The 18,057-nt window shown below is 36.9% G+C and overlaps 1 protein-coding gene across 6 annotated transcripts in view; it reads right to left on the reverse strand.

Annotated features, from left to right (window-relative positions):
• RBBP8 (RB binding protein 8, endonuclease) overlaps positions 1 to 18,057 on the reverse strand; it is a 118,229-nt gene that overhangs the window by 52,905 nt on the left and 47,267 nt on the right. For all 6 annotated transcript variants that reach the window (XM_050768075.1, XM_050768074.1, XM_050768073.1 and 3 more), the window contains one exon: positions 4,691 to 4,803. In XM_050768075.1, the coding sequence (XP_050624032.1) occupies positions 4,691 to 4,803 (113 nt within the window). The remainder of the gene's footprint in view (positions 1 to 4,690; positions 4,804 to 18,057) is intronic.

The following is an 18,057-nucleotide window of genomic DNA, read 5'->3' on the forward strand; positions in this document are numbered from 1 at the left end:
AAAAGTCAGGTGGTCTTTAAAAGAAATGAGTATCTAGACCTATGTAGAGGTGGATAAACAGGAAGTAAAGACCAGTACAAGAACGTTAACAGAGGCAGAATCAGTAGTATTTGGCAACTCATCCTTTGTAGGGTTGACAGAAGTCAAAGATGACCTTAGATTTCTGATTAAGATGGTTTACTTGATTTTCCCTCTCCAAATCCAAATAAAATGACAACACTCTAAAATAAGTCTACTGGAATATTAAAAAGCCAAAAAGGGTGTCACTAACAGATCAGAACTATAAAAAATTTCTGAATTATTTAAAAATAGGCTCAGGTTGATGGTAAAATCCAACGAAAAAGGGTCTTTAAAAAAGGGAGTTTTCCCAGCAGAATCTCTTATCAATTCTAGTACCAGGGCAGCATGGCCCACAAACTGCTAAATGGGTAAACAAAGGGTGCCTAATAGTTGCCCTTAGGCTAAAGTCATGAGGATAGATCTCTAAAAGTTTTGACACAGGAGTCATTAATAAATACCGAGACAAGAAAATCAGAGCAGTGCTTCCAAGTAACTTATGGTAGACACGAGAGAACGTACTTTCACACTCAGAAGACGAACTATCCATACAGAAAAGGTCTCTAGCAAGGCGTATTTCCCTCCCATTTTCAGTCATTAGAGTAGGGTCCCTGTAAGATTTACTATCAGCAAAGCAAGGATTCTCCCTTGGGCTAATTAAAAGATAATTTTACTTAAAGGTAATTTTTTTTTAACAAGTGTCTAGCTAAAAAAAGAGAAAACTACACAGAAATGAAATACTGGGCAAAAGCAGCATGTAAGTGGAGAAGAAGATCAAAGTTAAGTGCTTTAAAATTCTTGTATTATTCAGAAGAGAATTAAGATATTAACTTTAAAAATGCATATAAGGCGGATCAACTGAAGTCAGGAGTTCAAGGCCAGCCTGGCCAACATGGCGAAACCCCATCTCTACTAAAAATACAAAAATTAGTTGGGTGTGGTCACACGTGCCTATAATCCCAGCTACTGGGGAGGCTGAGGCAGAAGAATTGCCTGAACCCAGGAGATAGAGGTTGCAGTGAGCCAAGATAGCATCACTGCACTCCAGCCTAGCGGACAGAGTGAGAATCCATCTCTCAAAAAAAAAAAAAAAAAAAAAAAAAGAATGTAAAAATGATTCAAAGCATCCTAGTTAATTCTTTGATCTTTTCTTTTTTGAAAGAGAGTCTCACTCTGTCGCCGAGGCTGAAGTGCAAAGGCGCGATCTCGGCTCACTGCAATCTCTGCCTCCCAGGTTCAAGCAATTCTCTGTTTCAGCCTCCTGAGAAGCTGGGATTACAGGCGCCTGCCACCATGCCCGGCTAATTTTGTGTGTGTGTGTGTGTGTGTGTGTGTGTGTTTTTTTTTTTTTTTTAGTAGAGACGGGGTTTCACCATCTTGGCCAGGCTGGTCTTGAACTCCTGACCTCGTGATCCACCCGCCTCGGCTTCCCAAAGTGTTGGGATTACAGACGAGAGCCACAGCGCCTGGCCTAATTCTTTGATCGTAATAGAACCTCGACAGCAGAAAAACTGAATGGACAAAATGATATTTAAATGTACGCTCCCCAATTAAAACATTAACATATCAAGTCTGTCTGTTTTAGAAATTAAACATTGGGGCTGGGTGTGATGGCTCACAACTGTAATCCCAGCACTTTGGGAGGCCGAGGTAAGCGGATCATGAGGTCAAGAGGTTCAAGACCAGCCTGGCCAATATAGTGAAACCCCGTCTCTACCAAAAATATAAAAATTGATCTGGGCGTGGTGGTGGGTGCCTGTAATCCCAGCTACTTGGGAGGTTGAGGCAAGAGAGCTGCTTGATAGAACCCAGGAGGCGGAGGGTGCAGTGAGCAGAGATGATGCCACTGCACTCCAGCCAGGGTGACAATGTGAGATTCCGTCTCAAAAAAAAAAAAAAGAAATTAAACACTGGTTCACCCTAGAAAAGCTATCAGTAAAACTCACTACCTGAACAGATGCTAAGAATTTTATAAATTCACAATTAAGCAAAACTTAGCAAAAGAGGCACAGAAGGAAATATCCATAACTTAACTTCACGTATCTACTAGAAGGCCATAGCACACTTAAATGTAATATAGTCTAGTCTTTCATTATGTATCAACTGCTATTCTGGGCAGTAGCCTAAAGTCCCTTAGGCCAATAAAGTATGTAAAGAAAAACAATCACCAAAAGAAACTAAAAATAATTGAGAGAAAAGATGAAATTGTCACTATTTGCAAATGATATTTTTACCTAGACAATCTGCAGCAAAATAAAACTAATGAAAGAAATCCTTAGTCATCTTCCAACGATGGGGGTGAGTTGGAGGGTCGGGGTGGTTCCTGACTAGCGAGACTGAAGCAAAAGTTATTGGGTGGATGTTCGAAGAAGCTTTTTTTTTTTTTTAAAAGACTCTCCTGGCATGCTCATTTCAGCCTTTTGCTGCTGCTTCTTCCTTCTTGTATGAACGCAGTCACGAAGCCTGAAAAAGTACCTGCCATCTTTTGACCATGAGACAATAAGCTTGAGGATGAATGCCTGCAAACTCTAAAGATTTTCTACTTCACATTCCATGTTAAAAATTCCAGATGGATTAAATATGCAAATTTATGTGTGTGTGTATACATACATCGTATGTACAAAAATTGGAGAATATTTTTATATTCTTGGGGGTAGAGAAAGCCTTCCTAAACAAGGTAAGAAAATATACAAAACTTCCACATGTCAAGTAGTTAAAAATGAAGTCAACAGGAAGCAAGGTAGAAAATATATGCACAATATATCCACCAAAGTGTAATAATCCTTTCATAATATATAAATAACTCTTAAAAAATACAAACAGCAAATAGGGCAATTTAAGACTGGGCAAAGAATAAATAAGCCATTCACTCAAGAAGATGATCATATAAAATAATACTTGATTGGAACAGTCACAGGGAATGCCAATTTTAAAAAGGTATAATTCTTCACCCACCAGATTGATTATTATTAATACATTTTTGCCCAAATCTGAAGAGGATGTAAGAAAACAAAAATTCTCAAACATTCAAACAAAAAGTTGAGTAGTCCATTAATGTGACAATAGCTAAAAAATTGACACCTATACTGCGGCATACAATGCAGCCATTTAAAAAAATGTTGTCTTATACTTTAACACCTAGACAAGCTTTTTTGCTTGCTTGGAGTTTTTGGCTCTATTTTAGATAATGTTGCTGGAAATCTATTAGATATGTAGACATTACTGGAGATTATTTCCAGTAGTACTAACAATAATATGACTGTGGATCTCAACTACAGTTGGCCTTTTGTATCTGTGAGTTCTGAATCTGTGGATTGAAAACAGTTGGGAAAAAACAATTCTACAAAGTTCCAAAAAGCAAAACTTGAATTTGCCACACACTGAATACATTTAATTCACACAAATGAAGTGATGTGTAGAGACTGCACTTGGTATTATAAGGAATCTAGAGATGATTTAAAGTATGCAGGAGAACGTGGGTAGGTTACATGCAAATACTATGTGACTTTATATAAGGTACTTGAGCATCCAAGGATTTTTGTATGTGTCAGGGTCCTGGAACCAATATCCTACAGATGACAAGGAACAACTATATATTTATTGAGATGTAACAGTTTTCTACTCATTGATAATATTCTTACATTCCTAAATAAATGTATGCACATGTTAACCCATATACACCACAGAATCTATAGACATATTAACATGTAAAGACTTCCAAGACATAGTCTAAAGTGAAATAACACATTAGAACACAAAGTATGGTATGATCCCATTAAAATTAAAAGGAGAAGGGAGGGAAGTGGGGTCTAACAAGGGACAGAGACAGAAAAACCTGGACCTGGGATAGATATGTATCAGACTATTAACAGTAGTTACCTCTGGGAGCAGAATAAAGTTATATTCTTTATCTCTTTTTAAAACAATGAACATATATTCAATATTCTTACTTGAATAACCAGAGGACAGCAATATAATTAACAGAAAAAAATAGAAGACAGAATTAGTTTGGAAAAGAAGATAATTAATTAGATTTTGAATATATTGATTGTGAGCTGCTTATGGGAAATCCAGGTGATGGTCACCCAAAGAAATAAATAGTTATAAGAGAGTAAGATTAACAGAAGTATTAAAAGAATAAAAGAAGGCAGCTAAGAATGTAGAAAAACTCTACACTCAATAGGTAAGGAGAATAAACTGAAAATAGTATACTTATGAAAACAGTATGTCATAAATACCAAGAGAGAAAACTGTAGAACACTAAATTGTCTGCTTTGTATTTAACTTTACTAAGTATTAAGGTTACATGAAATAAAGATAAAACCAAAGAAGCAAATATGGACATGTCCAAAAAAAAAAAAAAAAAAAAAAAAACACCTGCTTCTTGTCTTAGAACTGATGACTTTAAGACCAATGTGGACAGTATTTGCACAACCTTTTTGTATCCTATTTCTTACTAAATTAAGCAAGAGATTAAATCTACAAAAAGTACAAAAAAGGACATTTGAACTTTTACTAAATAAGAAAAAATACATGTAAACAATCCATTTAATTACAATCAATTTACTAATAGGTCTTAACAACAATACATTATATAATTTAAATAATTAATACATGAAGAAAGGAAACTCACTAAGTTCTGTAATAAGTTTAAGATTCTGCTGCCGGATATTTTCAAACTCTTGCTGTTTTTTCCGCATATGTTCTTCAGTTACTGCACAGCGATCACATAATCCTGCTCTTAACCTATGAAACAAAACAAAGTATTTTTCATCCACTAAAAGAGATTTCCTTCTATTTGAATTCCAAGACTTTTATGAAGATTTAAGGAACTGACTTGGCAAATACTGGGAATATCAACCAGATTAATGATGTTGTTATACCTTCAACATATTCTTACATAGGAAATCATGTTATACCACCATTTTCTTCAGATTGCAATTCTATAAAAATCTGCCAGTTTTAAACTCAATCTAAGGGAACTTATTTATTGAAGAAGCTGACCTTGTTTTAATTTATTATGGTCAAAATATGAATCCTGGTCCAATACCAGGGGGCAGAATTATACCTGAAGCAACTTTGCAGCTGCTTTGCTCAGCACAGCATATCACCCATAGTGAGTGTTCAATAATATTTTTGATGAAAAATTAAATTCATCAAAATTTATTTGTTAATATTGGCAGGGTGCAGTGGCTCATGCCTGTAATCCCAGCACTCTGGGAGGCTGAGGCGACAGGATCACGAGATCAGGAGTTCGAGACCAGTCTGGCCAATGTGGTGAAACCCCATCCCTAATAAAAAATACAAAAATTAGCTGGGCATAGTGGTGCTCGCTTGTAGTCCCAGCTACTCGAGAGGCTGAAGCAGAAGTATCGCTTGAACCCGGGAGGTGGAAGTTGTAGTGAGCTGAGATTATGCCACTGCACTCCAGCCTGGGGCACAGAGCAAGACTCTGACTCAAAAAAAAAAAAAAAAAATTTTTTATGGGTCAATATTGTTGAATAAAAGTCAAGAAATACAAGGGAGGAAAAGTCACCTCATATTTTCCTTTTGGTATAAAAAAATTAGTAAAAATTCACAATGTATTATATAAAAAAAATTACGGGCCGGGAGCAGTGGCTCACGCTTATAATCCCAGCACTTTGGGAGGCCAAGGCGGGTGGATCACAAGGTCAGGAGATCGAGACCATCCTGGCTAACACGGTGAAATCCCGTCTCTACTAAAAATACAAAAAATTAACCTGGCGTGGTGGCGGGCGCCTGTAGTCCCAGCTATTCAGGAGGCTGAGGCAGGAGAATGGCGTGAACCCGGGAGGCGGAGCTTGCAGTGAGCTGAGATCGCGCCACTGCACTCGGGCCTGGGCAAAGAGCAAGACTTCATCTCAAAAAAAAAAATTACGAAATAGCTTTTACTAATTATTTGTGACTGTTGAAGAGAGAAACACATATATCACACAAGCAGGTGAGGGAGAGGTATATTCCAAAATGTTAGTAATAGTTATCTTGTAGGTAACAGTATTATGGGAGATTTTTCTCTTCTTCATTTTCCATATTTTTCAAACATTTTCCAGTATCATTATTTACATAATCAGAAAAAAATACAGTTAAAAAGGAGACACATACTCCATGTTAAGAATTCAGGAAATATATTCGAATATATATATATTTTTTTGAGATGGAGTCGCACTCCGTCACCCAGGTTGGAGTGCAGTGGTGCAATCTCAGCTCACTGTAAGCTCCGCCTCCCGGGTTCACGCCATTCTCCTGCCTCAGCCTCCCGAGTAGCTGGGACTACAGGTGCCTGCCACCATGCCTGGCTAATTTTTTGCGTTTTTCATTGAGATGGGGTTTCACTGTGTTAGCCAGGATGGTCTCGATCTCCTGACCTCGTGATTTCGCTTGCCTCGGCCTCCCAAAGTGCTGGGATTACAGGTGTGAGCCACTGCATCTGGCCCGAAGATAATAATTTCAAGTCAATAACTAAGCCAATAAGATAGTAAGTATTTAAGTGTTGGCAGAGCACGGTGGCTCACGCCTGTAATCCCAGCACTTTGGGAGGCCAAGGTGGGCAGATCACCTGAGGTCAGGTGTTAAGAGACTAGCCTGGCCAATGTGGCAAAACCTCATCTCTACCAAAAACAAAAATTAGCTGGGTGCGGTGGTTCATGCTTGTAATCCCAGCTACTTGGGAGACTGAGGCAGGAGAAATGCTTGGAACCCAGGAGGCAGGGATTGCAGTAAGCTGAGATAGCGCCATCGCACTCTAGCCTGGGTGACAGAGTAAGACTCTGTCTCAAAAAAAAAAAAAAAAAAAAAAAAAAGATAGTAAGTATTTAAGTGCCTGTGGAAGTCACAGCATGGTAGTATATGCCAAGAATTTTAAAATAAATTAGACATAAAACATGAAAAGTATACAACTAAAGCAAAGCAAAATAAAAGAACACAGACTTTTTTTTTCCTTCTTTTTTTTTTTTTAAAATGAGACGGGGTCTCACTATGTTGCCCAGGCTGGTCTCAAACTCCTGAGCTCAAGGAATCCTCCCACCCTGGCCTCCCAAAGTACTGGGATTACAGGCATGAGTTACCGTGCCTGGCCAGAACCCAGACGTGTTTATACAAAAGTAAAAGTCATATGAAACAATGTTGATATAGATGTAAAAATAAAAGGAAGTCATATATAGCATTAATAGAATCAGAATTTCTAGAATGAATGAACAAACAGGTAGGCATTATGATTTACACGGAATACAGTCTGAAGACAGGAATTAGATCAGAAGCCTTAAAATCACACTGTATAAAGAACACCACTTAAGTAAAGATGGTAAAGTCAACACTTGCATCTATTTCTGCTCCTTTCTAGAATCTCATAAAATTACAGTAAAGATGTATCTATATTTTAAAGATACAAACACATGAGGACAAGAAGAATGGAAGAGAAAACAAAACAAAGAAACGAAAGCAAGGCAGCTGGTGGGCAAATAGAAAGTGACCTGAGAATGCTAAATCCTAAGCCAATGATGCGAAAAGTAGAGAACTGCATTGTCCAGTATGGTAGACACAGCCACATGTGGCTATTTCAATCTAAATAAATAAAATAAAAATAAAAATTGAGCTTCTCAGTTGCAGACAAGTGCTCAGCAGCCACATGTCTACTTGCTACCATATTGAACAGTGCAGATTTAGAACATTTCCACAATCGCAGAAAATTCTATTAGACAGTACTGACCTAGAACCAACCTGATTCACACTGTAAAATTCCCAAAAGGCTCAACAATTTGTTCTGGGAGTGACTGATTAAAAGCATGTTTTAAGAAATTATTATACGAACATTCTCTCCTATATTCTGAGCAATCAAGTGATTACCCCTTTGACTCCCAGCAGCAGACTGGAGGTTTAATCTTTAGTCAGTCTAAAACAGTGTCTGGTTTGGGAACCATGAGGCTCAAGAGTAGGAGCACAATAATGAAATGAATATATATACACACCAAATTCTCAGATTCCAGCGTAGGCCCTCATCATCTACTTGGCTCCAAGAACATTGGGAGTCAGCCCTATTACACACTCTAGAAAATACAATTAAGGAGTCTTCTCTAGGAAATCTGAACAACCTGACAGGAAAGACCTAAAAATACTGACATTAGAGCATCTTCAATGAAACAGACCAGCCAGATCATTCTAACATAGAAGCTCACAGTCTACACAGCTCTACCCATGAACTCAGAGCTTCCAATTACTTTGTTCTCATCTCTTAAATATAACAAATAACCAAGTATCAAAAGGCATCGGAGAAACGCTTGTAAATTATAAGAAACCAAAGCAAACAAAACATTAAAAAAAAAGAAAAAAATCTGGAAGAAATAATAAGCTATACAGAAAGAAAAAGAAAAAATGCCAACGCTATCACAATCACAATCATCAAATTATAAAGAATACGGTAAGCCCTCACTTAACATCATTGATAGGTTCTCGGAAACCGTGACTTTAAGTTAAATGATGTATAAGCAAGCTAATTTTTCCCCCTCACTGTTAAAATGAAACAATGTCAAAGGAAAGGATGTTATTGGAAGGTTCCTGTAGGTCATTTCTTTTAAAGTTACAGTTTCTAAGAATCTATCTACAATGTTAAGTGAGGAGGTACTATATTCTAGAGGTAAGAAATGATGTGAAAACTATGAGATGAGAATGGGACTGCCATAAAAGGAAATATTCTGAGAACAAAAAAGAGACTTTAGAAATTAAAAATAGTATCCAGGTGTGGCAGCCCATGCCTGTAATCCCAGCATTGTGGGGGGCTGAAGCAAGAGAATTAATCGTTCGAGGCCAGGAGTTCAAGACCAGCACGGGCAACACAGTGAGATCCTGTCACTATTTAAACAAAAACCAAATAAATAAATAAATAAATTAATTAAAAATATTAAGAAAGACAAAACTATAAATAGAAGGTAAGAAAGTAAAGCTAAGAAAATCTACCCAAAAAGTAGTGTAAAAATGCAGAGAAAACAGGAAAGATAAAACTGGGCAATTATTCTAGAAGGTCTATCATAAAGAATAGGAGTTCCAGAAAAAGCAAGGAAGCATAGGAGGGGATTTGAGGCAGGGTGGGGAACAGTGAAGAAAATCAAGAACTCGGCCCACTACTTAAAGGACTGAAAAGAAAAATAAAAAAACAAAACCCAAGTCTCCAGCACAGTGGGTGTTAACAGATCTATATAAAATAACTCATCATTATGGAATTTCTGAATGTTGCAAACAAAGATAAGAGCCCATAAGCTTTCAGAAGAATTTTTTTTTTTTTTTTAAGAGTACACAGAAAAGATAAAAAATCACAATAATGATGGGAGGATTGCTTGAGGCCAAGACTTCTAGACAAGCCTGGTCAACATGAGGCCCCATCTCGAAAACAAACAAACAAAGACTCACAGCACTGTTTTGGTGGGGGTTGTGGGGAAAAAAGAAAACTCAGAATAGTGTGGGATTTCAACAGCAACATTAGAAGCTAAAAGAAGTGACTTGGAATTCTGAAGAGAATTATTTCCAACCTAAACCTACATTCTCCAACTATTACTTCAACAACAATTTTCAGACATATAAAAATCTCAAAAATTTTGCCTCCTATCATTAACTTTTTTAAGCGTGACAATGTTACTTTTTTTTTTGAGACAAGGTCTCAAAATGGTAGTGAGGGGGACTAATCGGAACAAAGATGAAACAAGAATGGCCACAGTTAATAACTGTTGAAACCAAGTGATGGGTACACTGGAGTTGGTTATACTATTATGTCTACTTTTATATGTAAACTTTTAAAATAAACTTTTTTTAGGTCTCATCCACTCCGTCTCAGAAACCTACTGGAGGAGGCACGCTACCAAAATAAGAAAAAATAGAAAAGAAGTCCTAGATATATGAAAAACGAAAGCAGTAAAAGGAACCTGTGATGACCACTACGTAGCAGGTCAAGAGGACAGAGTCCAAATTGAAGTGGATCAGAGCCTCCAAGACAGATGTGTTCAAAAAGGTGAAATGTCAGAAGATACGACCTATCTAAACATCTTGATACATTTAGATAAATGATGGAACGTTGTGGTTGAACTAGTGGTTGGTAAGAACACTAAGCATATGAAAAAAAGGTCCATCATAAACAGTATGGACAACAGAAATTTGCATAGGAAGAAAAATCGCAGTTTACAATATGTTTCAGCTTTCAACTGTATTTACATAATCATAAAATAAAAACTCAATAGTAATCTAACCAAAATTAGAAGGAAGAGGGAAATGGGAATGGCGTCTATGTAGAAAGCAGAAAAAAGAAAAAAAAAAAAACCTAAGAAAAATTTGTAAATAGCTCATAAACATTTTTAAAAAGAGATTTTTGAAGTAAACAGCAAAACAATATGAAGAATTGAAAATGCTTCTGAAGAAGGGGAAATTGGAAAGAAGGAGAACTTCATTATGCTTGTTGATTTCCTACTCTGAATGAATGAATGTTCTTTTGGCCGAAATTATAAAGATGAGAAAGATCAGTACAATTGTTTGACTCGGAATCTGGTAGAAGAGACACAATAAAAAAAAAAGACAAAAAAAAAAAGAAAGTAAAGTAAGTTGTATAGAGTATTACAAGATGGTATGTACTTTGGGGCTGGGTGTGGTGGCTCATGCCTGTAATTCCAGCACTTTGGGATGCCAAGGCATGTGGATCACTTGAGGCCAGGAGTTCGAGACCAGCCTGGCCAACATGGTGAAACCCTGTCTCTAGGAAAAATATAAGAAAAATTAGCTGGACATGGTGGCACACACCTGTAGTCCCAGCTACTAGGGAGGTTGAGGTAGGGGGGTGGGGAGGAGGGGGTGTGTATGTGTGTGAGCTGGAGGGGATCACTTGAACCCAAGAGGCGGAGGTTGCAGTGAGCTGAGATTGCGTCACTGCACTCTAGCTTGGGTGACAGAGTGAGACAACTGTCTCAAAAAAGAAAAAGAAAAAAAAAAGTGATACATGCTTTGGGAGGAAACAAATCACAGAGGGAGACAGAAGATCAGTTAGGTTGGGGAACTTGGTGCAATTGTAAATAGGCTATTGAAGAAAAACTTCACTGTGAAGTTAACATTTGAGAGGAGATGTAAATGATGAGAGGGAGTGAGTTTTAAGAATACCTGCAAGAGACTATTACAGGTGAATGAGGATAGAGTACAAAATTCCTACAGCTGAAGAGTGCCTGGACTATTAAAGAAATGTCAAGGAGGCTAGTATAACTCTAGTAGAGTAAAGCAAAGAGGAAAATAAGCAGGAGAAAAAAAAGTCAGAAAGGTACTGAGGGCTGATGGCTGTCTAAATATCTGAAAAGTTAATTATGTGAAAGAGATTTATGATCTAAAGGACTAAAACTAGGACCAATGGGTAGCAATTCTACAGATATCCACCTAGTATAAAGAAAACTTTCCAATTACAGTATTTAAGGATGGAATGTGTTACCTAAGATGGGAGCGATTTCATTTGTCACTGGACATGGTTAAGCACAGAGAAGATGATCACCCAGAAATTGGGAAGACAATTTTAAACACATGTTGAATAGATCGTTAGATCAGTGGTCCCTAAACCTGGCTATTTCTCAAAACCACCTAAGCAGCTTTAAAAGGGAGGGAGGGAGAAAGAGAGGAAAAAGATTTGTAAGTCAACCCATGACCAACTGAATTAGAATCTGCAGGGATGTGGCTCAGGAATCTGCTCAGAAGCTTCTCTTCACAGATCGATCCTTAAAGCTTTACAACAGAGGTGTCCAATCTTTTGGCTTCCTTGGAAGAACTGTCTTGGGCCACACATAAAATACACTAACACTAAAGATAGCTGATGAGCTTAAAAAAATAAACGGCAAATTTCATAATGTTTTAAGAAAGTTTACAAATTTGTGTTGGGCTGCATTCAAAGCTGTCCTGGGCTGCACGCAGCCCACAGGCTGTGGGTTAAACAAGCTTGCTTTAGAACAAAGCACTCTCATTTTATCCTTCCTATGTTCTTTTCATGTCTTGTCCTTACATTGAGCCATTTTGTTAACAGTGAAAATCTAATGCCTGAGTACTTAAAATATATACACTTGGCCTACCACTCACTCTGGAGTATAAGAACTATGGTATGCCTTGAACCTATGGAGCCATCCATGGCTTGCAATAAGGTTGCATCATCAGCACTCATTACATGCTTAGCTCTCCTACCTATCCTTAGCTGGGCCCCTAGCTCTTCCACTCATGCTTGGTTTTTAAGTCTGGCTTAAACTCACAGCTAAGAGAAGAGTTAAGTAAGGCTAACAGGCATCTGATACTCATGCTGACCTCCTAGCTACACATGCAAGTTTTTCTTTTCTGTCATTCACTTCTCCTTATTTCTTGCTGATTACTGGTCACATACATAAAATGCTTTTTACAAGTTACACTAGGAGCGAGTACAATTGTAATTAAACAAACAAAAATGATTAGGTCTGTTGGAACTGTTCCTATTTACCAATAATCTTTACAATTTTGAAAAATCATGTCACAGATGAAAATGCAGTTAGTGTTATTTGAATCAATAAACATATATCAGTCAAATTAATGATCATTTTATGCAAAGGAACAAGTATCTCAACAATTCATCTTTTAGAACAGACATACCCATAATATTTACATTCTGATATACTACACATCAATTTTCTCTGTATAGTTGTGATATTTAAAAAATAATTATGTATGTAGGTAGGTTATATTATTTAAATTTCATTTCAGGATAGTAAAAATTACATTCTAAAAAACTTTTATAGGCCAGGCACAGTGACTCACTCCTATAATGTTAGCACTTTGGGAGGCTGAGGCAGGAGAATCTGCAGTGAGCTATTATTGTGTTACTGTACTCCAGCTTGGACTTCTGAACGAGACTGTCAAGAGAAAAAAAAATTTTTTTTATAAAGGGAAACGGCAATATAAGCACTGATAATCATTTGTCTTTTTTGTTGAGACAGGGGCTGGCTCTTTCGCTGGAGTGCAGTGGCCCAACCACCACTCACTGCTGCCTTGACTTCCTGGGCTCAAGTGATCCTCCCACCTCAGCAGCCTGAGTAACTGGGACTACAGGCACTCACCACCATGCTGGCTAACTTTGTACTTTTAGAGACAGGGTTTTGCCATGTTGCCCCAGCTGGTCTCAAACTTTCGGGCTCAAGCAATCTGCCTACTTGGTTTCCCATGCTGGGAATACAGCTGTGAGTCACTGCACCGGCCTCTGTACACTTTAAGTGGGTAAACTGTATGTTACGTGAATTTTATCTCAATAAAGTTGTTTTTTTAAAAATAGTAAAGCTCGCCTGGGCGCGGTGGCTCACACCCGTAATCTCAGCACTTTGGGAGGCTGAGGTGGGTGGATCACAAGGTCAGGAGATTGACACCATCCTGGCTAACATGGTGAAATCTCGTCTCTACTAAAAAATATAAAAAAATTAGTTGGGCGTGGTGGTGGGCGCCTGTAGTCCCAGCTACTGGGGAGGCTGAGGCAGGAGAATGGCGTGAACCTGGGAGGCAGAGCTTGCAGTGAGCCGAGACTGCACCACTGCATTCCAGCCTGGGCAACAGAGCGAGACTCCATCTCAAACAAAAAAAAAAAAAAAAAAAAAAAAAAAAGGAAAGTTCATGTTATATAGATTTTTACCACACAAAAAGACCTAGAGGGGGAAAAGCAAAAGCTATCTAGCATTCCTGGAAAAATCTGGGAAATGATACAGCTATAAAACAAGAGTATACACATACATACACACACACACAGAGCAACAATCAACAAATAATCAAAAGTTATTGAATATTACATATGTGATTGTCAAAATAACTTCAATAGCAGGGTTGGAGAATAAAAGAAATCTCACAGAACATGGAAGAAAAACAAGTAATAGAAAACAAAAGATAATAAAAAATCAGTCTCTGACTAAGAAGTGCTCCAGAAAGAGAGACCATTTAAAAATAGAGAAAGTGGTAGAAAAAAATTACCAGACTTTGAGATGCTAGTTTTTAGGTTAACAGGTTGAGTGTCCAGTGCAATGAAGGAAACACACACACACACACACACACACACACACACACACACACAGCATCACGAAGGTTCAGAATAAGGAAAAATTTCAGAAAGGAAAAAAAAAAATCTGTTACCTACAAAAGAACACTAGAATGGCAGACTGTATCAGCACTGGAATGCTAACAATGAGAAAATGCCTTCAAAGTTTTCAGGGAAAATTATTTTAAACCTAGAAATTTATATCCAGTCAAAATATCAACTATATTTAACAGTAGAATAAAAATATTTTCAAGCATGCAAGGACTGTTTGAAAATTTACTTCCTGTGCCTTCTTTTTCAGCAGTTACTTGAGGGTAAGCTGTAACAAAATCAGCTTAAAAAACCAATAGAAAGGAAAAACAGGCCCACATTTATCGATCACATTCACTGGTGTATCCCCAAGGTCTAAAACAGTGCCTGGAGCAAAACAGGTGGTTCATAAGTATTTGTTGACAGTTTAACACGAGAGAAATGAAATAACTGAATTAATGCAGGGATCTAATGAAGAGAAATCCAGAATGACAGCTTTCCAGAATAGTCTAGAAAGTAAATGACCTAAATTAGTACAGAAAGTTTTTTAGCCCAAGAAATATTTCTTCAAGAAAAAGAACTGGCTGAACATAGTGGCTGATGCCTATAATCTCAGGACTCTGGGAGGCTGAGGTGGGAGGACTGCCTGAGCCTAGGAGTTCAAGACAAGCCTGGGCAACATACGAAGACCTCATCTCTACAAAAAAATCAGAAAAGTAGTCAGGTGTGGTGGTATGTGTAACCCCAGCTACTCTGAGCCTGAGGTGTGAGGATCACTTGGGCCTGGGAGGTAGATGCTGAAGTGAGCCAAGGTCGCGCCACTGCACTCCAGCAGAGCGAGACCCTGCCTCAAAACAAACAAAACCTACAACAAAAAAAATGAATGAATGAGTAGAATAATTGAGGCATTAAATAATATTAACAATGTAAGGAAACATGGTTCTTGTCTCAACATGAAAAAGGGTAGTGAGAAATTCTAGAAAAAAACATTTAAATAAGTCATTATCATAACATAATTATGAGCTGATCTGAACAACTGATTGGGGACAAAGTAAAAAACAATGTATTTGATCTGTACATTAGAAACAATTAGAAACTATTTCCTTGAGTGGCAGAAAGACCATGACATCAGATATGTAAGGAAATGTAAACCTAGCTCTGCAGTGAATATTTATACAGTCAATAAATAAACTCAGTTTACTATTTTCCAACTTTCTCTAGAATCAGCTTATAAACAAAATACAAAAAAAGACTGAAATCTGGTAATAGAAAAGAATATAACTATTGCCAGCCTTAACCATATTTATATTGTAAAGGTTCAGCTGATCAAAGGCAGAGGGTATAAAGAGCCGAAGAGTGATAAAGGGTAAGAAACACTAGTATCTTCCTGCATAATGATGAGAACAGGGAAACTGTTTACAAGTGAAACAATATAAAATGAAGACCTAAATACATATATAAATGGTCAAAAGGTAAAACAGAAGAGCTAAAACAGTAACTTTTCAAATACAGGAGAGGGAGTTTTAAAATATCACTGGCTAGATGGTTACAAAATGAAGCAACATTCCCTAGCTTTTTACTTTCAGTTTTTCTTATCACCTACCATTCTTGATAATAGTATCTGTGAAAAACGGTCAATTTTTGATTGCTGATCCTAGTTTAAACTTAAATAGATGTAAGAAAACGTGCTAGCTCCTGTTTCCATCAGCATGGTTCCATTGCTTTCCTCTTGCCTATCTTCCACTGCCGTTGCTAAAGAAAAAACACTCCCAGTTTCACAAGAGAATGCAGTTTCAGTAGCTATATAACAGGTAAAGGGAAAAAAAGAACAATTCCACAAAAGGCAGAAAGCAATATGCATTCTGAGTTTATTCCAGTTCACAGAGATGAAGAAATAAAAGCTTCCATTTGCTACTAAAACTTATCAGAGTAACAATTATGCTCAACTGTTTGCTATATCCCAAAAAGATTTATTCACATTTATTCATTTTCATTCAATATGGTTTCACTGTTTACTTACAATGTACTCAGTGCTGTAAATACAACAGTGATGAAGGTAATGCCATTTCTTTAAAAAGCTTATAGTCTACCAGAGAAAGACAGGCAAAAAAAAAAAAAAAAAAGTAATTACAACGAAGTATAATTCATACTGTTACAGCAGAAATACAGCATACTATGAACACACACAGCAACTAAACCTAGTCTACGAAGTTAGAGAAAGTCTCCTGAAGAATCTAATGTTTAAATTCAAATCTATGAATAACAGCAACACAAAAGCGGATACTTGCTTCAGTGTTTGAAAAACAGTTGCAGAACCGTAAATCTCCTGATTATAAGTATCAATTTTCCTTTTAACAACAGCTGAAAATGAGCTCTCTGACTGCCAAAATGCTTTAAAAAATATTAAACTCTATTAGACAACTGTGTTTTAACTTCTTTGTTCAGATATTTTTAAAAAATGCATTCTATCTACTTCTCCAGCACAGTGACTGTTTCTTAGATTTAGTGAAATACTTTAGTTCCTTGAAGGAAGGTCTATAAATACACTCATTAAACATAATAATAATTATTAAATATAATATAAAACATAATCATTAAACATAAATGAGCCATATAAAATTAGAACTTAGAACTTTTTATTATCTAATTTACTTTTACTAGGTAATTCCCTTCATTGAAATATCTCACAGTGTTTTTCCATTAACATAATAAGAATTGCTTTGTTTTATGAAGAATAGGCTGAATTACTGTTTCTAAATTTTAATAAAATAGGCTGAACACGGTGGCTGATGCCTGTAATCCTAACACTGTGGAAGGCCAAGGCAGGAGGATCACTTGAGACCAGGAGTTCAAGACCAGCCTATGATCAATGCAGCAAGATAGTCTCTATAAGAACAAAAAAATTAGCCATGCATGGTGTGGTGCTTGCCTATAGTCCTAGCTACTTGGGGCGCTGATGTGAGACCATTGCTTGAGCCCAGGAATTTGAGGCTGCAGTGAGTTATGATGGTGCCATTATACTCTAGCCTGGGCAACAGAGTGAGACCCTCTCTCTAAACAAAACAAAACAAAAAGAACGAACAAAAGAAAAAAAAATTAACAAAATACATGTTGCTTTTTAAAGGCCTCAGCAAAACGTGAATTTTCACAGATTTTTAAAGCTTACTCTAGATAATCATTCTTACATATAACATATAACTAAAACAAAATGTTAATTATTCACCAAAAGTTACCTACTTACTCCTTTAAAGGTAGTATTTAGTTAGCAACAATTAAAAAAACAAAAACAAAAACAAAAAACCTTCCAAGAAAACAGACTACGTAATAGGCAGTGTTGAAGACCTGATATTTCAGAGTGTCTGCTTTGGTAAATTTTAGGTCAGGCACTAAATACTTTGAGATGATCATTTAAGATGTAATTAATTTACGTAACGCTAATAAAGTTAAGACAATATAAAGGGGAGGCATCATGAAATAGTAAAAATGGGAGCGGGGATCAGATTTAAGATATAAACTTTATGTATTAACTATGTGATCCTGGGAAAGTTTCTTTGCTCTTTGCCAGCTAGTTTCCTCACATGCAAAATGGATCTATCATCTATCCTGTAGCGTTAATAGAAAGATTTAGCCCTGGATGCCTAAGTACACAAAGTGAACCCTCAATACAAATTAACTCCTGTATTTAAGAAAACAGATCTTCAGCTTAATTAAATGGAGCTTCATGAAACAAGAGATAAATCTTAAAGTGTGCCCAGAGAAAATTTTGGATTTTTATTTGAAGAAAGGCGAGCAAAAGCAAGTCTACAAAACAATAAGCAACATACCCCTCATACCACCCCGACTCTCTGCCACCAAATTAATACCACCTAATGAATTACAGGCCCAAATACCTAAGGATGTAAAAGTGA

The sequence above is a fragment of the Macaca thibetana genome, chromosome 18 (assembly GCF_024542745.1).
Source record: "Macaca thibetana thibetana isolate TM-01 chromosome 18, ASM2454274v1, whole genome shotgun sequence".
NCBI classification, from domain to species: Eukaryota; Metazoa; Chordata; class Mammalia; order Primates; family Cercopithecidae; genus Macaca; species Macaca thibetana.